At 41.3% G+C, this 24,918-nt stretch overlaps 1 protein-coding gene across 6 annotated transcripts in view; it reads left to right on the top strand.

Annotated features, from left to right (window-relative positions):
* The window catches only part of ATP8B4 (ATPase phospholipid transporting 8B4 (putative)), a 315,749-nt gene that overhangs the window by 281,693 nt on the left and 9,138 nt on the right, over window positions 1-24,918 (top strand). For all 6 annotated transcript variants that reach the window (XM_068551361.1, XM_068551368.1, XM_068551388.1 and 3 more), the window contains 2 exons: window positions 13,168-13,251; window positions 21,416-21,661. In XM_068551361.1, the coding sequence (XP_068407462.1) occupies window positions 13,168-13,251; window positions 21,416-21,661 (330 nt within the window). The remainder of the gene's footprint in view (window positions 1-13,167; window positions 13,252-21,415; window positions 21,662-24,918) is intronic.

Below are 24,918 nucleotides of genomic sequence, written 5' to 3'. Positions count from 1 at the left end.
CAGGGATAAATTAGTCCTGTTTTATATGCTAAAGGAATCGGGGGGGTGGGGGGAGGTTTACATTTAAACTTCTGTAAAATGTTTTTCACTATCCTCAAAGTTTTTTCCTTATTATAAGCATAATTTTATGTGAATATATATTGACTTTTATATATCTGAGAACATACTCTTTGCTTTTTTCTTTTTAAAAAACCACATTTTGAGAAATCCCTCTTGTTTTACATTCTTCAAAAATGTTATTTTTCTTAATGGCATTCTGAAATATGAATTTAATACAAATTGTTTATTCTGATTTTATAAACATTACAATTTTTGTCATTTTAAATTGAATAGTTCATCCCTTGCTCATAGCCATGAGTCACACAACATTGTATTGCTAGTAGGAATGCTTGTTTACTGTCTTGGGAAGAGAAAACAAAATGATGAATAGGACAAGTTCCTACCCACCTGGAACTCATTTTCTCATTGGGAAATAAAGATATGCACAAATATGTCTGATAGAAGTACTGTATTTGAACTTAGTATGAGAGCATGGGAAAAAGGAGGAATGTGTAAGGATCTGGTGTGACTTCAGGGGCTAAATTAATCTCAAGTGAGTGTATGAACATTTTCAAAATTAAGCGGAGGTCTGGAGGCCTGCAGGTGTAGCTACCTGCAGGGATGCAGGGGCTGGTTTGTGTAAAGGTGTGAGACTAGAGTAAAAGGAGGGAAAGCCTCCTGTCATACCTGAACACTTTCCAACTGACCTGCAGTTAGCTGAATTTAATCTCTTTTTAATTTCTAAAATTCCATTTAAAACCAACTCATTCAGAAATACCTTTAAAAAACTTCATGGCATTACTTATTGCATACAGCAAGAAGTATCTTCTAGAACAGATGTTATACCACTATAAGGATGGAAACGCTGGTCTCCCCCCACCCCACCCCCATGTGAGCGGGCTGGTGTGTTAGTAATACTGAGAACTGGCTGTGACAGCAACTCGGATATGGACTTGAGATTGGTCAGGATCATTGTCTCTTTTCCATCCCCTGTTTTTCACTAGAAGCTCCTGATTAACAACAGGTTTAACTGAAAAATCTTTTGGCTTTTTTTCTTAGCCCTGTTTTTCTAAGGACAATATGCTGTAAATGAGGCAAGTGAAAAGAAAACAACATATTTGGGAGAAATGCTAGTCTACAGAGAATGAGAATTTTTGAATAGGGGACACTTTTGCAGTGACACTTTTTCCCCCATTGAAATCATTTAGCTGGCTTGGGCCTCCAAAGCCACATGTTGGGCGACAAACCTTTCTTAGCTCCTAGAGCCCATTAGAAAGCTGCTTACTTCCAGTCTGTTGATGAAAGTCGGCCGTCTAAGGTCTTCCCACCGCTGCCATCCTTCTCCTAAATTGCTTCAGTGGAATTGAAAGCTCCACGGTGAAATGGAGCCAGTAGTAATAAAAGCTCCAGGACCCGGCAGATTCAGTAACAGCAGGCATGTATTCAGAGGCCCTTGCTTGGCAGGCCTGATCTGCAGTCACTTCTCTGTCTAATCCCCACAGGAATGAGACTCACTCACATCCTCCAGCACAGAACCTATAGTCTCTGAATGCTCATTCATTTCAAAAGAATAAACTGAGTATCAGTTTGGGGCCAAGGGCTCTGCAGGCCTCCAGCGACACAAGAATGAACCAGAGGGATGCAGTTCCTGCCCTCAGGGAACTTAACAGTCTGGGAACGATTTTACTTTCATAAATGTGAAACTGATGTTGAATAACTCTGTAGTCACCTTTCGCTTATTTTTCCACCAAGACTTTTTTAAAATTAAATTTTCCATGGACGGGCCATATCTTGGGACCAACCCTGTCCAATCTCAGCATGATTCATAAGCACCTAAATATTTCTTCCCTGCATCTCTCAACAGATTGCTTTGAAGTAATCTACCCTGCCGCCAAAAACACCTGACCAAATGTAAATAGATTGTTCTTTCATAGACACATTGTTGACTTTTAAAGCACCAATTTAATTACTTAATGAAGTGACATGTGCTATTTCTTTCCTCCCTTGGCCTGTCTCATGGGGCCTGGTGAATTTTTTCCAGTCTCTTATTCTCTGATGATAGCTCCGGTAGATTCCAGGCAGTGCCCCATCCTGGTAGGTGGGCTGAGGCAGGTGTGCAAGCCCATCCAGCTGTGGCGTGCTAGGCTCCAAGGGGCCGGTGGGTGGGACGATTCACTGCTCGTGAGATGGTGGCACTTAAGACATCTCAGATGGATGATGATTTGGTGCAGGCTGGGCTGTGCTTGGTTTATGGACTCTCCTCTGCTTGACTTCAGTGCCTCACCTTTGTTGTGATTGCTTTAGGACCCATGGAGAAAGAATCTGCCTGGGAGGGACCAGACTCCTTTTGTTCGCTTTGCTGGGTAGGCTTTCCTGGGAGAAGTAGCTGGGACACAGAACAAAAAGTGTATGTCTTGTGGAAATCTAAAATCTTTGCTCTGGCAGGGAATGTCAGAGATACTGAGTCTAGCCCCTCATTTTTTTTTTTAAATTATTATTTATTTATTTATTTTTATATTTCTTTTTGGCTGTGTTGGGTCTTCGTTTCTGTGCGAGGGCTTTCTCTAGTTGCGGCGAGCGGGGGCCACTCTTCATCGCGGTGCGCGGGCCTCTCACTGTAGCGGCCTCTCTTGTTGCGGAGCACAGGCTCCAGACGCGCAGGCTCAGTAGTTGTGGTTCACGGGCCTAGTTGCTCCGCGGCATGTGGGATCCTCCCAGACCGGGGCTCGAACCCGTGTCCCCTGCATTGGCAGGCAGAGTCTCAACCACTGCGCCACCAGGGAAGCCCCTAGCCCCTCATTTTATAGAGGAGGAACCTGAGTTCCCCAAGAGCTGACGATCAGTGGTAGACAAGGCTGAGACTAGAGCTCATCACGTCTTCTGACTTTTTCTTCAGTGGTACTTCTGCTCCGCTTGATAAACGGCCACTGGAATTGTTATAGACTTGAGAGAATGGCGATATCTTTAAAAAAACAAACAAACAAACAAAAAACTGTATTCTCCTAACCCCTAATCAGGCAAATGTTTGCTTTATTTGGAATCTAAAGGAGAGACGTCCAGAAACAGTCAGTACGCTAGGACTATGGGGGAGAAAATGAACTCTCTTACTGAGAGAGAGCTTATGCTGTAGGGAGTATCTCCCACAGCTTAGATCCTTAGAAAGGCGACAACTTCCTTCTGGAATCATCTGGAAGCTGGAGGCCACCTTCTGCCAGCAAACACTCCAACCAAACTGCCACTAAAAGACCATTTAAATATAATCTGCCCTGATGAGATTTCCAACCAGATTTCTGGACCAGAGGGGTTTGGATAAAGGTCAGATAAGTCTTAAAACTGAATCATGGATACTTTCTAAGGACATGCTTTATCTCAATCTGTTATCAAAGCCTGCATGATTTTCGTGGAATCCGCTGTGGATTTGTGTGCACTGTTTATACGTGTAATTTATTTGAAAAGTACCTTATGCCCTCAGGACTTTTAATAAACTATCCCCCACGAGAGATAGAGCCATAAGAACCCCTCAACCACCTGCCTCCCCCCCTCAAAAAAAAAAAACCCACAACAAAAAAAAAAAACCATTGGTTGAAGCCCTATTTAGGAAATTCACATTTGAAACTATGCAACTACTGGCACTGTGTACTTCTGATATTATCTAATGACAATTTATCATTGTGCACTTTTTTTTTTTTTTAATTCTGCTGTGATATGGAAACAATTATCTTGTCAAGGCCAGAAAAACATTAGTTCTGTCAAACAATATAAGAAAACTCATAATGAAAAGTTTGGAAAGTGACGTGAAAGAGTGCGACTAACCTCAAGGCTTGGATGACTTCATGGATTTGGTTACCTGTGAGCCCATGTCAACCAGGCTGGCGGTTCCCCTCCCCTCCCCTTCCAGATGTGCTCTGCGGAAAACCCTGGGAGGGGCGGGTGCTCAGGTCTGGGCCATTCCTCCTGGATCCTGCTGGTGGGTTTCTGCTAATTACACAAATCAGTAACAGATGTGCTGAGGCTAAGCACCTCATATTTATTCCACAATGTGTTTTCTTTAAATGACAAATTTTTTAAGGCCAAAAAGAAAAATATCATTATATAGTTTTCCTTTGCAACACAGAGCAGAAGGGGGGAATACATGTCATTTGAACAAGGAGCTAAGCCAATGGTCTCAGAAGAGAAAGCCCTTTGTAACTGTTTAAGATCCTTATTAAGGTTTATTTAAATGTGGTACTCTATAAATCATAGATTTTGTGTTCCCCAAGCTGTTAGATTATAATTTATAGCTGGAGTATTTTTACTCTATATAAAATGGTTGATAAGGTTGATAAATTGCTCCCACAGAGAAGGGAGCCAGGAGAAGCTTTCCTTAAATAGGAAAACAGTGAAGTTGGAAAAATGAACATTCCACTGTCTTTTTTCTGATCTGTGAAGAGACACTTTTAGGCTTCCAAACAGACTAGTGGCATGGCACAGGAGCATGGCTTTTCCCTCTTATTAAGAATATTGGAAATGGGTAACAGAAAATTTGGAAGTAGAGGTGGTATGGCTGCCCCTAGGAGAATGGGGGCCTCAGGACAAATATTTTTGTTCAGGACTCCTGTTTATACAAACAATTTGAGTCACCCAAAATCAGAATGTCAGCACTGGTCTGGTCTAGTCTCCGGCCAGAATGCTTCCCACGTGAGAGGCTAACAGAGGAATCACCCCCCCTCCTTCCTTCACCCCACCCATGTCTTTGGGGCATCTGATCAACCCACATGGGAGGGGAGGGAGGGAGAGAGTGTTTGGGGGGGGGTAGTGGAAATAGTAGAGGGCTTGAGCATGCGTGGAAGGGGAGAAACAGGGATGGGGTCCATGTGGGTCATGATGTGGCTAGTATGCCCCTCTCTTTTGGTCCTAGTCACCAGAGGGGGTCTTTAAACGTTTCTGAGTGTAGCTAAGGACTTAAAGGGGAAGTGGAGCATTTACTAGGATAACTATTTGAGTAGTTGGAGATCTCTTGCAAGGAGAGGAAGAAGCCTGTTGTAGAAGAAATACTGCTTGTGATTTTATTTTTTATGGAAGCCCCTAAAGCCTAAGCTGTGCTAAATCAATACACATAACTGGGAAAGGTGTCTTTTAAAAGTGAATGACTCAGTTTAACACATTTGAGGCAAAACTAGAGTTAGAGTAAACAGTGATTGATATAATTAAGTATTCACGAGGAAAATGATAATTATATCAAGGTATTTGGTTTTCTTTAAATCGTGCTCTAATTTTCTATTGATTTCATTAATATAGCAGTTTATTATGGATATAAATGTCTATGGTTAGTTGTAGCAATAAAGAATTGTATTTTCATAGAAAAGTATAATTTGTAGGAAAATATACCTTTTTATTTACCATTAAACATATCACTTGAAGCTTGAATCCTTGCATGCTCCTGCCTCCCTCCCCTCCTTGCATAATAAATGTATTCACTATCTGTTTGTCAGGTGCTGCTGTACTGACATTTACTCATTTCATTGCATACTCACAGTCCCCCTCAAATCCCCATTTTATAGCTAAGGAACCTAAGACTGAGAGAGATTGAGTATTTTGCTCAGGGACACGCAGTTCTAACAGAATTCTGACTCCAATACCTTTACCCTTAAGATGCCAGCTTCCTTCTGTTGAATACTTACCATCTGCCGGGCATTGAGTTAGGTTCCTGAGCTCCCACAGATGAATAAATTGTATAACCTGCTCTCAGTGATGCCAAAAACTTGGCCTCTGTGCACCAGTGCTGAATTGCATCTTGGAGACAGTTTTGGGTGAAGTGGAAAAGAATAGCTTTATTGCTTTGCCAGGCAAAGGGGGACACAGCAGGCTTCTGCCCTCAAAAACTGTGTGTCCCAACCCAGGAGGATTTGGTGAGGAGTTTTATAGCAAGGGTTCAAGGGTGGGGTTGCTGATAAGATTAGGGTGTGTTCAGGGCCTGCACTCCTTTAATCTGGTCTCAGGTAATCTCTTGATGAGTTTCTCTGGTTCCTTTAATCTGGCCTCAGGTGGTCCTCTCTGGAATGAAGAATGCTGACATCTTCCATCTGTTGGGGGTTTTAGTTCTGTAAAGAGCTCAAAGAGATTGTTATGTGTATCCCTTGAGGCAGAACCAAGACCTGCCCCAAGGCTGCACTATTGTTTCTTGGCGGCTCCTACCTTGTCTCTGCATCCCCTCCCTTCCCTGATTAGCAACTCTTCGAATCTTCCCTCTGGAACTCAGGGAAGGTCATGGAGGCTGGAGTCTGTTTCCTACAAACAAGAAGTGGGGGACAAGGGAAGGCTTCCACGCCTGGGAGCCCCACAGGGTCCTGCTTGGTTTCACCAAGAAGCTTGAAGTCTAGTGGGGAGGGCTGGGAACCAGCATATAAATAATTGTAAGTCGACAGCTATGAAGCGGTGAGGTGTGGAGTGTCATGGGACTACCAAGGAGTGGCCTGGAACCCAGCCCTGGAGGATGGAAGTGGGCAGCGCTCAGAAAGTCTTCCCAGAAGATCTGTCTCTGGGCTGACCCTTCAAGGATCAATCAGAGCGAAGCAGGTGAGGAGGGAAAGGATGGCCATCCCAACAGGGGGGACAATAGGAGGAAATTGACAGAAGTGAAGAGTGCTTTGGGCTGCAGCACAAGCCATCTGGCATGGTTAAATCAGGGGGAGCTGGGATTAATTTGATGTCGGGTGTTGGAGAGAGGGAGAGAGATCATATTTCTGACTTGGGCCCTGGGATGGATGTGGTGGTGTCAGAAACTGATATAGGGAACACAAGAAGGGAGCCTGGTTAAGGAACTGTGAGAATGAGTCCAGGCCTGGGCACACTGAGTCTGAGAAGCCTGTGGCACATCCTCAGGGGAGGGTCTAGTAGCAAGTTAAATGTCTAACATTTATAAAAAGTTGTAAAATAATTATTTCATCAAATATTTATAGAGCACCTAACATTGGCTAGATGATGCTCTAGGCACAGGAGTTAGCGTTGTGCGTATAAGTCTCTGTTTCATGGAGACTATATCCTAGTGGGATGAAGACAGATGATAAAGAAGTAAATTAGTGAGCTAATTTCAGAATTGTTATTAAGAAAGAACTGGGTAATGTAGAAGTTCTCATTGAGAAGGTAACACTGGAACTGTGACCTGAGTGTTTAGAGGGAAACTTTCATTTGAATACCCCGGGGTTAAAGTATTCCAGGCAGAGGGCGTGGCAAGTGCAATTGTCCCTTGATGTAGGAATGAGCCTGGTAAGTTAGAGACAGACAATCAGTGAAGTGGAAGCTCCGTGAGTGAGGGCGAGAGTACAGTGAAGCAAAGTTGAAGAGGCAGACAAGCATGGCTCAGGAAGAGCTTTACGTCGTGGTGCAGAGCCCGGATTTCATTCCAAGTAAAATGGAAGCCATTGGAAGGTTTCTAACTTGGGTGAGTGCTAATGTTACCATTTCAGATGACAAAGACCAGCATACAAAACTGTATTTATTGCACACTCTCAACTGTATAAAATGATGTGAGCAAAGAAGATTTTAAAGAAACTTGCCAAATGATACCACTGATGGAGAGGTGGTTTCATGCCATGGTCAGCGCTGTGAATGCTGAGTACCAGGGCTGGAACTTGGTCCTGACACTTGCTAGGCCAGCAGTTCTCAAACTCTGTGATCTCAGGACCCTATCTATCAATATTTGTCATATCAGAAATTAAAATGGAGAAAAAATTTAAACATTTATTAATTTATTAAAAAATAATGAACCCATGACATGTTTACCTAAATAACATATTTTAATGAAAAAAATTACTGTACTCTCCAAAAAATAAGCTGTGAGAAGAGAGTCAATTTTTATACCTAAGTTCTTACTATTTAGCACAATAGGAAGCAGCTGGGTTCTCATATCCGCTTCTGCATTCAGTTGGTTGTGATATCACAAGTCATATACACTCATGCGAGAATGAGAGTGAAAAGGGCAAATAATCAAGTTCTTAGCATCATTCTGAAAATAGTTTCGCCATTGTGGACCCCTTAAAATTTCCATACCCCACCTTAAAAATCTTTGTGTTCTGTGTGACGTTGGGCAGTCTCCTAACCTAATGGGTCTCAAACTAGTTTCCCCATCTGTAAACTGGGGGCTGTTGATAGCACCAACCTCACAGGATTGTTGTGATTACTTAATGAGTCAATATGTGTTAAAATAATGCCTGGTACATATGGTGTTCAGTACATATCAGCTAGTTTTCTTTTTGTTGTGGTGATTCTGTGTGGCAGCAAAAACTCTCGCAAGAACTTGCAAAAACTCATTTAAACTTTATTCTCACTGATTTTCCTTCCTGTCTCTCTTGCTCCAGTTGTGAAATGAGGCTTCAAATCTGAATGCCAGCTTACAAATGCTACCGTCAAATAATTGCAGGTTTAATCAGTTACTCATAGTTTAGCTTGTCGTAATTTTCCAGATTCTTTCTTTCTTCCTTGTACCTAAAATCATCTCTTCTCAGTGAGTAGAAGTTAGATGGTGGATGAGGTGGAGGAAGAAGAAGAGATCTGACAGTACCAGGTTCTGCCTGACGCTATAAGACTTCAATTTAATTGCCTTCCCCCTCTTATATTTTCCATACTGCAATCCTAAAATGAATTGAAATGAAAGTCAGAAGATGCCATCAGCTACCGCTTGAGGATTTGTGTCAGCTAGTGCATTTTTTTTTTTTTTTTTGGATGGCGGTAAGTGAAATTCTCAATCTTGGCTTCACAGTGGAATCACCTGGGAAATTTTTAAAATTACCAATGCTTGGATCATCCCACCTCCACAGATACTGATTTAATTGGCCTGGATGTGACACAGGCATCAGGATTTTAAAAATCCTCCCAGTGCCCAAAGTCTCGCCAGGCTATGACTAAAAAATAAGGTCATGTGTTTCCTTTTTTATTGTAAAATATAACAAATCTACCAAAAAAGTACATAATACATAAATGTCAGCTTAACAGATTGTAAAATGAACACGTCACCACGATCCAGGGCAAGAACCAGAACGTTGCCAAACCACAGAAGCTCCCTTGCCTTTTCTCAGTCACACCTCATTTTCCAACTCTCTGGAGTTAATCATTGCCCTGATATTTTATAATCACTTTGTTTTATAATCTTATCCTATGAGTATAAATCTCTAAACAACATAGAATAGATTGGCACATTTTTAAACTTTATTGAAATGGAATCATACTTTTTTGTCTGGCTTCTTTTGCTCAACATTGTATATATTTTTTGATTCATTTGTGGTTTTGGATATAGCTGTAGTTCCTTGCTTTTCATTACTCTGTAGAATTCTATGATATCAATATACTACAGTGTCTTTCTACATTCCACTCCTGATGGATGTTTCTGGTTTGGGACTGTTATAACCAGTTCTGGTATGAGCATTTTCATATGTCTCCTGGTACACGAAGGCAGACATTCTGAACGTGTATCTCTAGGAATAGATTTGTTGGACACCTTTGCTCATCTGAAGGAAGAGAGAGAGGCTGAGCAAACAGGAGTCCAGAAGATAGGAGCTGGCGTCTGGGGCTCTGTTAACACTCTACTCTGGGCTGCGACCCTGGAGGTTTGCACTGCTCTGAGCCATGTGCCCTGAGGGTGTTGATGATCTACAGGAGGCAACTGTGAGGCTCATGGTCCTCTCTTTTAATCATTTCCTGAGTCTAGAGGGATAAGGTTCAATGCCTGTCAAGGGTAGAGATCCTGTTGAAATACTCCCCACTCTGGACTGGGACCCAAGGGCAGCCTCCTGGCAATAGGGTCACAGGCAGAACAGCTGGGTGGTGCAGAAAACATCAGGTCTTCATCCCAACCTCAGCAGCTGATAGAAGGAGATAAACACAGTCTCTGGAGAAAGAAAACATCATCCTATGCCTTGAAGTGGTTCTTAAATTCTTATCCTCTCCTTTATCTTGACAGGTGTTCCCGACTAGTTAGTTCATTGAAGCTTTGATGAAGATACTTTTTTTCCTTAGCTTTTGTTGTTATCTTCAGTGGGGAGTTTGGTATGAATCCATTGTTACTGACGGCACATGCCCCTATCTTATATGCATACCATAAACCCAGGCTTGTTTCAGATAGCTCTGCTAAAATATCTTGGGGTTTCCAGGGAGTGCTGACAAACTTTTCTGGTCTATTCTCATGGTTGCCTGATACTCCAGGCTATTGCCCTGCCCTTCTGTAGGTTCTCTCTTGCCACATTGAGTCTAAGATCCTCTGGGTGGCTGCTGCTGTCTGTACTACTTTGCTCCAAGCATAAACATAGGCTGTGGTATGCTCGAGCTGGCCCATATTGGCTCCTAAGAACTGATTGTTAAATTCTTAGGATTTATGTGAGCCAGTGGTTAAACACAGCTGTTATGAAAAATTAAATTATATAAACTTACAATTTAAATAAATTATATGCAACACGAAGTTCATGAATACTCAAAACTCATCCCTTTTAAATTAGCTTACCCTATTTTGCTGATTTTGCCCTTGAGGTTATTTCTATCTGTTGGATCTGTGTGGTGGAAATACTATATACAATGGCGTGCTATGGCACATCGCTTCTCAACTCAGTGATAGGACTGCTTCAACAGTCACGGGAAAATATTTACACCATGGAAATTGGTCAATGCTACAAATCAGGGCTTTTTCTTTCTTTTTAAGAGCTAGTTGTTAAACACTTAGCGCATGTCTGGACATAGGCCCCCCTTTCAAATCCTCACAGCAGAGTCAGAGTCAAAGAACAGAGTTTAGCAGGCCTCAAAGAATAACAACAGGAAATTACCATTCAGAGAACTTAAAAACTGGTTACTAGAATGGTTATTCTCAATCACAGGCATAGGCCTCTTGCTGGTAGTTACTAATGTCGCCGCTTTGCCTAAATCCTGTCTCAGCCGTTTATTGGTGGTTGAATTCAACTTTCCTGCCTTGTCGTTTAGCCTCCCCTCAAAGAGAATGACATTGAGCAGGTCTTTCCTATGTCGATTCCAGGCCTCAACTCTCTGAGATACACAGAGAGTAAAATAATTTCCTTCCTTCCCTCATCTACCCCACTTCTCTTTTCTGTTCTCTTTTTTTTTTTTTTTTTTTTTGCCCTAAGAATGAACTCTCCTTGAGATGACTGACAGTGGGAATGTCCATGCTCTTTACTTCTTACCATGGGGCTAACCTTGCTCAGAATACAATAATCACCATTTTTTCATAGTGTCTGGTTTATTCAGTATTGAATAAAACCACCTGTGGAGCTTCAACAGAAGAGTCCAGATTGAGAGTTGGCCTTTGAACGCTGGCCTCCACTTCCCCTTTCCTTGAACAAATATACACCCATCTCAAGAGTAAACAATAATGCTAAGACCTAGAGTAGTCCAAATCCAGATTTAGCAATAAAGACACCAAAATACTTTGTCATCAATATAGTGTACATGTACAGGACATGATTTAAAGGATTGCCTTACCTATATAACTATGTAGAACCTACCTTTAGTTTCTCTGTCTGGAACATTTGCACTTAAGATTCCTCATTGCTTTCAGAATTGCCCTAAGAAGAAAATATGCTTCAGAATATATTCAAGATCTAGCACTTCTCCCTGCTGATCACCTGATCCAGCCCCCTTCATCTTTCATCCGGAGCACTGCAGTAGCCTCCTAAATGGTTTCCCAACTTCCACAATTGCCCCTCTTCAGTCTATTCTCAGCACAGCATCCAGAGTGCTCAGGTTAAAATACAAATCAGATCAGGATGTTTCTTTGCTCAGAATCCCCTAATGTCTTCTCATTTTACTTAGGGAACAAGCCATGGTTACCTCCATAGGATCCTCCTCTTTATTTCTTTGACATCATTATACTCCCTGTAGGTCACTCTGCTCCAGCCAGATGGACTAGACGTCTTGCTGTCCTCTGAACATACCAGATGCTTTCTTGCCTCAGGGATTTTTCATGCACTCTACTTGCACTATGAAATTTTCCTGTCCCAGAAAACTGCAAATTTCGATTCTTTATTTCCTTCAGATTTTTTCTCCAATATTACTTCTTAGTGAGACCTTCTCCAATCACCTTATCACAGTTACAGCCCTCCTATATTTCCTATCCCTTTTCCACCCTAGTACTGATTACCGTCTCACTCATTCACTCACCAACTATATATATATATATATATATATATATATATATATATATATATATATATATATATCTTCGTTACTGTATAAATTGTTTGTTTCCTGACACCATTACAATGCATATTTCATATGGAATTTTTATCTGATTGTATCATGTTCAAATACTATTGCCTAGAACCTGGTACCTGGCACATAGTGGTTTCTTAATAAATATTGAATGAATGAATGAATGTATGATAGAGTGGTAGAACAGACATTGGTTAGGATCTGGAGACCTAGGTTTTAATTTTTGCCTTTGCCTGTGATAAGCTCTGTAACACTTATTACATTCTGTTTCTATATCTCTAGGCACTTATTAATACAATGGGGATATAATGACCGTTTCACATGCCTCATTGACTTTTAGTGAGGCTCATGCAGGGAAGTGCTCTCTGTAGGTGTGAGGGGATATTTTTATTGTCTTACTTATTTATACCCACTGTAGTGAGCAGCTAGTTCCAGGTCTACCTTGGTTTAAACCTCTCCCAAGAAAAAGCTCTCCATTTGAACAGAGGGTGGGGCTGACAGGTTCATTTCTGTATCTCCCTCTGAAGATGTTAGCGGATCCTTGTTTATCACTTAGATCAGGTAATTGGACTTATTATAAGCCATTAAAAACCTAAAGAATGAAATAACCCACCACAGGGGCCAGGGCCTTGTGTGTGTCCAGCATTGTTTTATGTGTTCTGCATGTATGATACCCTTTCATCCACCCCCACTGCAACTCGGCAAGTGAGAGTACGGCTTCATTTTAGAGATGAAGAAATTGAAGTTTAGAAAGACCTAGTACCCCACTAAAGCAGTGGAGCTGATAAGAGACAGAGCCTGGGGAGAACTCATGTCTGTCTGACTCTAACACCAAACTCCCGTCCAACTCAGGAAATTGAGATAGTCAGTCCAAGAGCCTAAAAGTGAATATTCTCACACCTATGGATGATATTTCTCACTGACATGTTCATTTCTTTTCAGACTGTCTATGACCAGTGGTTCATTACCCTTTATAACATTGTCTACACATCACTGCCTGTTTTAGCCATGGGGATTTTTGACCAGGTACGTGTTTATCTCTGCCTTTATAATGTATTTTGCTCTGTTGATGCCTTTTAGTTGCTTTTAGTTTCTAAGTAGAAGACACGAATCATAGAGTCCTAGGAATGCAGTTGTTTTAATAGGTATTGCATGGCTCAAAAACCCTTCCAGATCTCCCACCTCCCCCAAAAGATCAGAGCTTGATTACTATCCTCTTAAAGATTCACACCCTACATTATTTCTCTAAAGGCTCTGAGACGTCCTGCAAGAAACAGTCTCTTTAATTTCATTGTAGCCCAGCATTTCCCAAACTCATAGAACTGCACGTTTGCTTATTTATTTTTCACGTAGAACTGATCAATATGCCCCAGAACTAGTACCTGTGGTTCACACACCAGGGAATACTGTATTAGCCTCTGAAAGAGCAGAGAACCGTGCAGTGATACATAGAAAATCATGGAGCTGGGTTGGAGTGCAGAGAGCTAGCATCTGTGGTGACACTGTCCAGCACAGCCCAGAACAGGAACTCCAGGCCAGAAGAACACCCTGCCAATGGGAGAGGAGCCCCACAGCCATGGAGAGAGAAAGCGAGCAGTTTTCTTTGGTTTAGCTCCATGTGCTTGAGGGGAGAGAAGGGAGGGAATCATTTATAAAATGGTAGATCCTTGGCACACTCAGACCCTTGGAGGGTACTTCCTGGATGGGGACAAAGTCTGGCTGCCTATGGGGAAGTGAAAGGCTAGCCAGAGGAGCTTCCATGGCACAGAGTGTATTGTTTAAAAAATTTTTTTGAAGTATTTTTAAAGAGATCAGATTTTCTCCAGGCTGTTGTTAGATCCATTTGCTAGGCGTCATTTTCTGGCCCAAAGCCATCTATTGCAAAATATAAATCTTCGCATTATGAGCTCACTCTACTCTCCCATTCCCATAGTCCGTTGTAAGCCTCACTTCTTGTATGTAAAAAGGGCAGTTTGTGAACAACATATTTTGTGAAATTCTACAAAAAGTAATGAACTCTTGAAGAGCTTAGATGTAAGGGATTAAGCTCATTCATTTCCAAGTGCCCATGTTTACAAGTGTTCCTTTCCTTGGTACTTTGTAGCTGCCCAGAATGTGGAGTAAAATATTAAAAATAAAGCAATTTCTGGGGAAAGATGGTTATTGTGCAATTTGAAAAAATATATAATAAGGGGGGAATTCAAGATGGTGTTATAGGAAGATCCTGAACTCACCTCTTCCTGTGGACACAGCGGGTCTACAGCTACAGAAGGAAAAATTTTCTCTTAAAAAACCCTAAATGCTGGCTGAAGAAAACCACATGGAAGCCAGTTGGAGAGGCTGGCACACAATGTCACCATAAACCCCACCTCCGCCCTCAGCATGACAATCCTCAACAGGGAGAAAACTCAAAACCTGAAGCTTCTCCCTTAGGAGTGAAGGCTGTGCACCCCACATTGGGCACCTTAACATTTAAGACCTGCACCTGCACCTGAGAGATGGACCTCCTAAAACCAATGAGGCTCATGTCCCAAGACCCACAAGACTGAAGCGATCTAAGAAATGGCTCTGAATGGACCCATGTGCTCAGACCCACTTGCTCCTTGGGCCCAGCTCAGAGGCAGCAGATCATGCCCAGTGATGGAGGCTCACCAGCTTATATTAAATCATCAGCCTGGGGGAAGGCATCTTATTTAACACACACATCTAGGAACCCGCTGGGACACACTCCAGGGACAGAGACTGGGGGGGCGCCGTCCTTGTACTCTCCCTTTGCCATACTCCAGAGCACCAGTATCTCCTGAAAGGGAGCTGTTACATGTGTCTGGTACCCCTATTTTTGTGGCTGCCGTCCAGGGAACACCTCTTGACTGCCTGGCTCTGGAGGCCAGGGAAACTTGCATTCCTGGTCCCATGGGACTATAGTAATCGGCGTTACCCAGAAAGGAGCTCATATTCCTATCTGGTGTCCTGATTTTTACGGCTGCTGCCAGGGAACACTCCTACATCATCTGGCTCTGGTGGCCAGTGGGGCTTACACTCGTGGTCTCACAGGATTGTAACCAGTGGAGAGAGAGTTCTTAAATATCTACCACCCCTCCCAGGGCAGAGCAAGAGGCAACAGACTCAGGAGCTCAGTCTTTCTGTGAAGGAGGCCTATTAGCTAATCATTATAGCTGAGGCCTCGAGGGGCAGCCGTCTAATTAAACATGCATCTAGGGGCTGACTGTCATCCTTTCCAGAGACCTCAGAGGGCAGACAGTATCTTCATGCTCTCCCTATGCCACATTCTAGAGCTCCAGTGTCTCCTGGAGAGGAGCTTCACATGTGTCTGGTGCCCTGGTTCTTGTAGCTGCTGTCCAGGGGACACCACTTGATCACCTGGCTCTTGTGGCTGGGGGCTTGCGTTCCTGGGTCCCATGAAACAGTAGCAAATGAAGAGTTGGTTCTTGGCAGGCTGCCCCCAGGGCACTGCACAGACAGCAGACTGAGACACACTCCCAGTCTTTCTGGAAAAAGGACCTCTTTGTTTGTCCTGGAGCTTCAGCCTGAGGGGCAGGCTTCAGGTTTGGCACACTCCTAGTGGCTGAGGAAGCTGCTCTCAAGGAATGTAAGCTGTGGATGCCATCTTGGTCTGCTCCCTCTGCCTTGCTCCAGCTTTCTGCTGTCTCCCAGAAAAGAGCTTATGCATTAATCTGGAGCCCTGACTTTTGTGACTGCTGCATAGGGAACCTCCTAGATTGCCTGGTTCTCATGGCCAGCAAGGCTCATTCTTGCAGTCCCACGGGTATATATTTGCATGGTTTTAAAAACTGCTGCTTGAGAGTCTAGATTCCAATCAGCCTGAATCTAGGTGCTGTAATCTGACCCTGACACTGACATGTCTTGGCACATTCTCAACTACTGAGAGCCCTTAAAAATATAATAGGCTGTTTGAACAAGCATGAAGGTTTGAGAGACAACAAAGAACTGGGGCAGGGTTGAACAATAAGGTTTATCTCCTACATGAGGCCACTCTTGGAGACAGGGAGAAGTGTTTGTTTTGTCAGCTGTATGAAAACAAACACAGAGAGTCAAACAAAATGAAGAAGCAGAGGAAAGCAATGATCTCAGAGAGAAGATCTTAAAGAGCGAGAAGAATGGATGAACACAATAACTTCAACAAAAAGATGAAAAATATAAGAAAGTACCAAGTAGAAGTCATAGAGCTGAAGAATACAAGAGCTGAACTGATTAATACACTACAGGGGTTCAACAACAGACTAGATGAAACATTAGGAAGGATCAGTCAACTTGAAGGCAGGAACTCACCCAATCAGAGCAGCAAAAAGAAAACAGGATGAAAATAAGTGAAGATAGCTTAAGGAACTTACAGGACAACATCAAACAGACCAACATTCACATTATATGGGTCTCAGAAGGGGAAGAGAGAGAGAAAGGAGCAGAAATTGTATTTGTAGAAATAATGACTGAAAACTTCCCCAACCTGGGAAGGAAACAGACATCCAGACCCAGGAAGCTCAGAGAGTTCCAAATAAGATGAACCCAAAGAGACCCACAGAAGAACACTTTGTAATCAAACTGTCAAAAGTTAAAGACAAAGAAATAATATTAAAAGCAGCAAGAGAAAAACAACTTATTACATACAAGGCAACCCCCATAAGACTATCAGCAGATTTTTTTCAGCAGAAACTTTGCAGGCCAAAAGGGAGTGACATGATATATTCAAAGTTGAAAGGTAGAACTTTCACCAAGAATATTCTACCTGGCAAGGTTATCATTCAGAATTGAAGGAGAGAGAAAGAGTTTTTCAGACAAGCAAAAGATAGAGGAATTCATCACTACTAAGCCAGCTTTATGAGAAATGTTAAAGGGGCTTCTTTAATCTGAAAAGAAAGGTGCTAATTAGTAACAAGAAAACTTGTGAAGGAACAAATCTCAGTCAAAAGGTTTGAACAACACAGTTTTATTCGCTATTTATTTATTTATTTATTTATTTATTTATGGCTGTGTTGGGTCTCCGTTTCTGTGCGAGGGCTTTCTCTAGTTGCGGCGAGCGGGGGCCACTCTTCATTGCGGTGCGCGGGCCTCTCACTATCGCGGCCTCTCTTGTTGTGGAGCACAGGCTCCAGACGCGCAGGCTCAGCAATTGTGGCTCACGGGCCTAGTCGCTCCGCAGCATGTGGGATCCTCCCAGACCAGGGCTCGAACCCATGACCCCTACATTGGCAGGCAGATTCTCAACCACTGCGCCACCAGGGAAGCCCAGAACAACACAGTTTTGAACTGTGTGGGTACACAATCCACAGCCGGGTGAATCCACGGATGTGGAACCATGAATATGGAGAGCCGACCATAAAGTTATATTCAGATTTTTGACTGTGTGAGCATTGTTGCCCTTAACCCTGTGTTGTTCAAGGGTCAACTGTATATAGTAAAGGTAGTGGTTTAATCACTTATAAAGCTAGTGTGAATATTAAAAGACAAAAGTAGTAAAGATAACTATGATTACAATAATTAGTTAAGTAATACACAAGATAAAAAGATGTAAAATGTGATATCAAAAACATAAAATGTGGGGGGAGAGGAAAAATGTTGAGCTTTAGAATGGAATCAAACTTAAGCAGTTATCAACTTAAATAGACTATTATAGATATGGTATTACTTATAAGCCTCGTATTACCACAAAGCAAAAACCTATAGTAAATACATAAAATATAAAGAAATATAAGCATATCACTAAAGAAAGTCATCAAACCACAAAGGAAGAGAGCAAGAGAAGAAGAAAGGAACAGAAAGGAATTACAAAAATAGCCAGAAAACAATTAACAAAATGGCAATAAGTACCTACCTATCAATAATTACTTTAAATGTAAATGAACTAAATTCTCTAATCAAAACAAATAGAGTGGTTGAATGGATTAAGAAAAAACAAAAAACAAAACCCAAGACCCATCTATATGCAGCCTCCAAGAGACTCACTTTAGATGCAGACACACAGAAACTGAAAGTGAGGGGCTGGAAAAAGATATTCCATGCAAATGGAAACCAAAAGAAAGCTGGAATGGCTAAACTTATATAAGACTAAATAGACTTTAAAAGAAAGGCTAATAAGAGACAAAGATGGGCATTTCATAATGATAAAGGAATCAATCCAACAACAGAATATAACATTTGTAAATATTTACACACTCAACATAGGACCACTTAAATATATAAAACAAATATTAACAGACATAAAGTGAGAAATAGACAGCAGTACAGTAATAGAAGGGACTTTAATACCTCACTTAGATCAATGGATATATCATTCAGGCAGAAAATCAATATAGAAACTTTGGCCTTAAATGACATGTTATACCAGATACACCCAATGTATATATATAGAATATTCCCTCCAAAAGCAACAAAATTCAAATTCTTCTCAAGTGCACGTGGAACATTTTAAAGGACAGATCATATGTTAAGCCACAAAAAAGTTTTAATAAATTTAAGAGATTGAAAGCATATCAAGCATCTTTCTAACCACAGTGGTATAAAACTAGAAATTACTTACATGAAGAAAACTGGAAAATTCACATATATGTGGGGATTAAGCGACATGCTACTGAATACCAATGGGTCAAAGAAGAAATCAAAAAGGAAATTTTAAAAAACCTTGAGACAAATTAAAATGGAAATATAACATACCAAAATTTGTGGGATACAGTAAAAGCAGTTTTAAGAGGGAAGTTCATAGTAATAAATGCCTACCTCAAGAAGCAAGAAACGTCTCAGATAAACAACCTACCTTTACACCTCAAGGAACTAGAAAAAGAAGAACAAACAAAGCCCAAAGTTAGTAGAAGGAAGGAAATAACAAAGATTAGAGCATAAGTGAATGAAACAGAGACTAAGAAAACAATAGAGAAGATCAACGAAACTAAGAGCTGGTTCCTTGAAAAGATAAACAAATCTGACAGACCTCTAGGTAGACTCACCAAGAAAAGAAGAGAGAGGACTCAAATAAATAAAATCAGAAATAAAAGAGGATATATTACAACTGACCACAGAAATACAAGGATCATAAGAGACTAATATGAACAGTTATACACCAACAAATTGGACAACTTAAAGAAATGGATAAATTCCTAGAAACATACATCCTACCAAGACTGAACTATGATTAAGTATAAAATCCGAACAGAATGGAAAACAGTATGGAGGTTCCTCAAAAAATTAAAAATAGAACTACCAAGTGATCCAGCAATTCCACCTCTAGGTACTTATCCGAAGAAAGAGAAAACACTAATTTGAAAAGATATATGCACTCCTATGTTCACTGCAGCATTATTTATAATAAGTAAGATATGGAAACAACCTAAGGGCTAAGAGATATAGAGAAAAAATATACGATTGATCCTTGAAACAAGAGAAGGGTTAGGGGTCCCCCTCGCCTTGGGCCCCATCCCCATGCACTCAAAAATCCTCCTACGGTTATACAGTTGGCCCTCCACATCCATGGTTCCGCATCTGCAGTTTCAACCAACAGCGGCTCACATAGTACATATTTATTGAAAAATTCTGTGTGTAAGTGAACCTGCTCACTTCAAACCCATGTTGTTCAAGGGTCAACTGTGTGTATAATAAGGCCCCTTATTGCCATCAAGTTGAGTATATACCCCTATCCTTTCCTGCTTTGTCAACTCTGGCACTTAAACTGATCTCCAGATCATGGGGTGCTATGCTGGAAGGCCTCAGTGACCATCTATGGGTCTGCTCATTTTATAAGGAGGACACCAAAACTCAGAAGTTCAGGTTACTTTCCTAAAGTCACATGGCCAATATGTGACAGAACTCAACCTAGCAGTAGGCCACTTGACCCTGAGATTGCAACACTATTACTGTTGTTACTATTACTATCATCATTCTTTTGTTATTATTTATAGAAGCATCTGTTTTTTAATTACAACAACTGTGGTAAGAACTCTGCTGAATACATACCCATTTCATCACGACAGTGATCCTGTGAGGGAGATGCTGTCATTTGTACTTCTGGAGATGAGGAAACTGAGGCGCACACAGGTTAAATGACAGGTCCAAGACTACACACCTGCTAAGCAGCAGAGCTGGGGTTTGAACTCAGGATTGTCTGGCTTCAAAGCCTGTGTATATAACCTTATCAGTCACTGGACTGGGGAAAGAAGCACCCACTAGCATCTCAGAAATGGACTTCCCAAAGAGACTACATCAGTGTTCTTCATGGGACTCCATTTGGCAAGGCCTGGGTCATCCCACAAGCAGGAAGGGGAACTTGGTCTGCTCCCAGAGTTCATGCCTACGTTGCTCCCTCTTTGGCTGCTTCACCTTACCCGTGATCCTGTGATGTTGCCAGTGGTCAGTCCTTGCCATACTTTTTGGCTGTGGTGCTCACACTGTGGTCATCAGCATTGCTTTGGAGCTTGTTGGAAATGCAGTCTCAGGCCCCACCCCAAACCTACTGAATTATAATCTGTTCCCCAGGTTATTTGTGTGCACATGAAGTTTGAGAAGCACAGCTTTAGTTTCTCCCAGGACTCTGTTGGGCCCAGACATGACGCCTTCTCATTCTGTCTAAGTTCTTTGTCCTGAATACCTGGTAACTGCCCGTGGAATCCTCCCAGGGTAGAACACTCACCTCTTCAGGCTCAGCTCCCTTCCACCTGGAAACCCACATCCAGTTGCCCCTTTCCCAGTTCCCTTTCTCCTGCTCACGCTTCCCCCAAAGTTGGGAACTCAGGTTGGCCAATTCTGACTCTGCAGCTCTCTGCTGACATCCCCTGGTCACTACCACTCACTGCCTTGGCAATTAACCCCTGGGGCCCACTGGTTGCACAGGATGTACTAAAATTCTGGGGGCATGAATGCAGCTGCAGGAGAGTACAGGAAAGAAACTTCAATTTGAAGCCAGATATCTGCGTGCAATCAAGTTCTGGTTCTGCCATAAGAGCTGTGTGGCCTCTCATGAGTCTCTCTTGGAGATTCAAGTTCCCTATATAAAATGGGATCATTTTATTATCCTTTGGGTTACAGTGGGAATGAAAACAAAATAATGAGTAGTGTATATCAGGGCATGCTTAGATATGCATGTGCTATTTCTGGAGATAGGAAATTCAGGGTCTCTCTAAATTCTCCTCAAGCCTCTTCCACTGAAGTAACTCTCTGTTGACAGGATGTTAATGACCAGAATAGCATGGATTGTCCCCAGCTCTACAAACCTGGACAGCTGAATCTACTTTTTAACAAGCATAAATTTTTCATCTGCGTGGCACATGGAATCTACACCTCATTAGTCCTTTTCTTCATCCCGTATGGGGCCTTTTACAACGTGGCTGGAGAAGACGGACAGCACATTGCAGACTACCAATCTTTTGCAGTGACCATGGCCACGTCTTTGGTCATTGTGGTCAGTGTGCAGGTAACCTACTGGTGGAAATATCTTAATTTGATGGCTTTACACCTTTTAAAATTCTGTTTCATTTGTTGACAGTAATTTTAAAGGAATACTGGGGTTTTCTTTTTAACTACACACTTTGAGATTAAAACAGGAAGCTTTAACATAAATTTCCAGATGTAGGAGATTAGCATTGGGTGTCTATAACCTCCATGTTAGTGGAAACCTCACGATGAATCAGTCACTTCTTGGGACTGCACGTTGCATGTAAAGAGAAATGATTATACTACTACTTCCTCCTTGTGCTGTCTTCTTGGAAGAAAATTTTTCCAATGATAACAGAAACTTTCCCATGACTTCTATAAGACTTAGTAACTTCCAGGTTTCAAAGTGAGATATAACATTTACTTGGCAGTACATTTCTGTGGAATTATCAAGAGGTTCAACGCTATGTATGTGGCACATCCGAATCTCAAATTCATAGAAGTTTTTCTGGTAGGAATGATTTTTTAAAAATTCATTTTATTGAAGTATAGTTAATTTACAATGTTGTGTTTCTGGTGAACAGCAAAGTGATTCTGTTATACATAAATATATTCTTTTTCATATTCTTTTTTTTTTTTTAAACATCTTTAGTGGAGTATAATTGCTTTACAATGGTGTGTTAGTTTCTGCTTTATAACAAAGTGAATCAGTTATACACATACATATCATATTCTTTTCCATTATGGTTTATCACAGGATATTGAATGTAGTTTCCTGTGCTATATAGTAGGACCTTGTTCTTTATTCATTCTATATATAATACAGTAAGTCCCCTACATACAAACGAGTTCTGTTCTGAGAGTGTGTTCGGTTCGTAAGTCCAATTTGTTCCTAAGTCCAACAAAGTTAGCCTAGGTACCCAACTAACACAATCGGCTATATAGTACTGTGCTGTATTAGGTTTATAATACTTTTCACACAAATAATACATAAAAAACAAACACAAAAAATAAAGAAAACCTTTTAAATCTTATAATACGGTACCTTGAAAAGTACAGTAGTACAGTACAACAGCTGGCACACAGGGGCTGGCATCGAGTGAACAGGCAAGAAGAGTTACTGACTCGAGGAGGGAGAGGAGGTGGGAGGTGATAGAGCTGAAGGATTGTCAGCAATAGGAGATGGAGGACAAGCTGCAATTTCACTCATGCTTGATGTTGATGGCATAGGTTCTGGTTCCTTGCTGGATTCAATCTATCTACCCTCTTGAAAAAACAGTCCAGTGATGTCTGGGTGGTAGCTCTTTTTTTCTAGTCATAGATGACATGGTGGCACTGGACTGCATTCTGAACGGCCAGTGCAACATTCATGTACCATTCTACACAACCCCTTGCCATTTCCTGCATCGTGAATCTCTTCGGTTCTTCAGTTACTTCTTCTTCCTCTTGTCTCTCTTCATCCTTTCTCTGGGCCTCCAATTCCATCAGGTTTTCATTAGTAAGCTCCTCGTGTTGCACAGCAAGGAGTTCAATGAAGTCGTCCTCTTGCAGATCTAGCTTGAAATAAAGATACTGTACTACTGTACTCTATACAGTACTCTACAGTAAAGTACACAAAAGCACAACCACTTGTAGAGGATGCACACACGTGACAATGTACTCCAGACACATGAACTAACTTACATGATTGGACATGTGAACGCACGTTCGCATCTTTGAAAGTTCACAACTTGAAGGTTCGTATGTAGGGGACTTACTCTAGTTTGCATCTGCTAATCCCAAACTCCTAATCCATCCCTCTCCCAACCACCCCCCCCCCCTCCTTGGCAACCACAAGTCTGATCTCTATGTCTGTGAGTCTGTTTTGTAAATAAGTTCATTTGTGTCATATTTTAGATTTGACATATAGTGATAGCATATGGCATTTGTCTTTCTCTTTCTGACTTACTTCACTTAGTATGATCATCTCTAGGTCCATCCATGTTGCTAGAAATGGCATTATTTCATTCGTTTTAATGACTGAGTAGTATTTCACTGTGGGTGTGTGCGCGTATATATATATATATATATATATATATATATATATATATATATATATATATACGCGCGCACACATACACACACACATCTTCTTTATTCATTCATCTGTCAATGGATACTTGGTGTTGATGGACACTTGCTTCCATGACCTGGCTATTGTAAACAGTGCTGCTATGAACACTGGGGTACATGTATCTTTTCAAATTACAGTTTTGTCCAGATACATGCCCAGGAGTGGGATTGCTGGATTATATGACAACTCTAGTTTTAATTTCTTGAGGAACCTCCATAATGTTTTCCATAGTGGCTGCACCGATTTACATTCGCATCTGGTAAGAATGATTTTTGATGATCCATTGATCTTCATGAGGCATCTTGAGTTTGTTTCTATTTCCTCTTTTATGCAAGTGGTGGACAATACCATTAGATATTGAGTTAGAATTTACGAAAGCTTTCCAATCCATTAAAGTCTGTACCTCTGGGTGGATACGTTAAGCCATGTCACCTAGGTTTTTTGTCTTTTTTTGTGTGTGGTTTTTTTGGGGGGTGTTTTTTTTGAAGGGGAAAGTATAAATCAAGGGCTTAATTTTTATAGAGTTTGAATTGCCTGTGGTGAGTCCTTTTTCTATCCTATAAACAATGTCTTTTACAAATCTTAGCCTCTTATATCCAATGAAAGATCTTGTTAAACCCCAGACTTTCTCTTCATGACTCAATAAATATTTAATAGATTGAATGAATCAAATGTAAATATACTGCTTTTAAATGGCATCTCTGCCATGCCTTGATCCATCTAAGTGAGTATCATTAAGTTCAAACCAAAGCCATCTAACACTCTACATCTTGGAAGTCCAAAATTCAGTCAGACAGGTAGCATCCAAAATCAGAACCAGATTTCTCCACTCAAAGAGGAGTTCTGTTTGTCTGTTTCACAACTAAATAAAGCATATGGGTGCTTTGTGAGCTCTCCATACCTAGTTCCCCTGTGTTCAATTCTGTAGCAGAGGAGGAGATAATGGAGTGACTTGGAAGCCTCTGACACAGCTAAGGCATCTATCATGAAAGCATGGCTTCAATCAGACACTGCTGTCCTTAACACACAGAATAAGTTTCAGGAATTTTGTGAATAAGCTCATTTTGAGAGCGGCGTTAACATCCTTTCCTCTCTGTCTAAGCTTGAGTAATTTCTGCAGAAGGGGTACATAGATGGTATGCTTTTGAGTTCAAATCTTTCTTTATCTTTACTCAATGATATAT

This window comes from Eschrichtius robustus, chromosome 1 (genome assembly GCF_028021215.1).
Source record: "Eschrichtius robustus isolate mEscRob2 chromosome 1, mEscRob2.pri, whole genome shotgun sequence".
NCBI lineage: Eukaryota > Metazoa > Chordata > Mammalia > Artiodactyla > Eschrichtiidae > Eschrichtius > Eschrichtius robustus.
The sequence above is the reverse complement of the archived record's forward strand: the minus strand, read 5'-3'. Positions and strand labels throughout refer to the sequence as shown.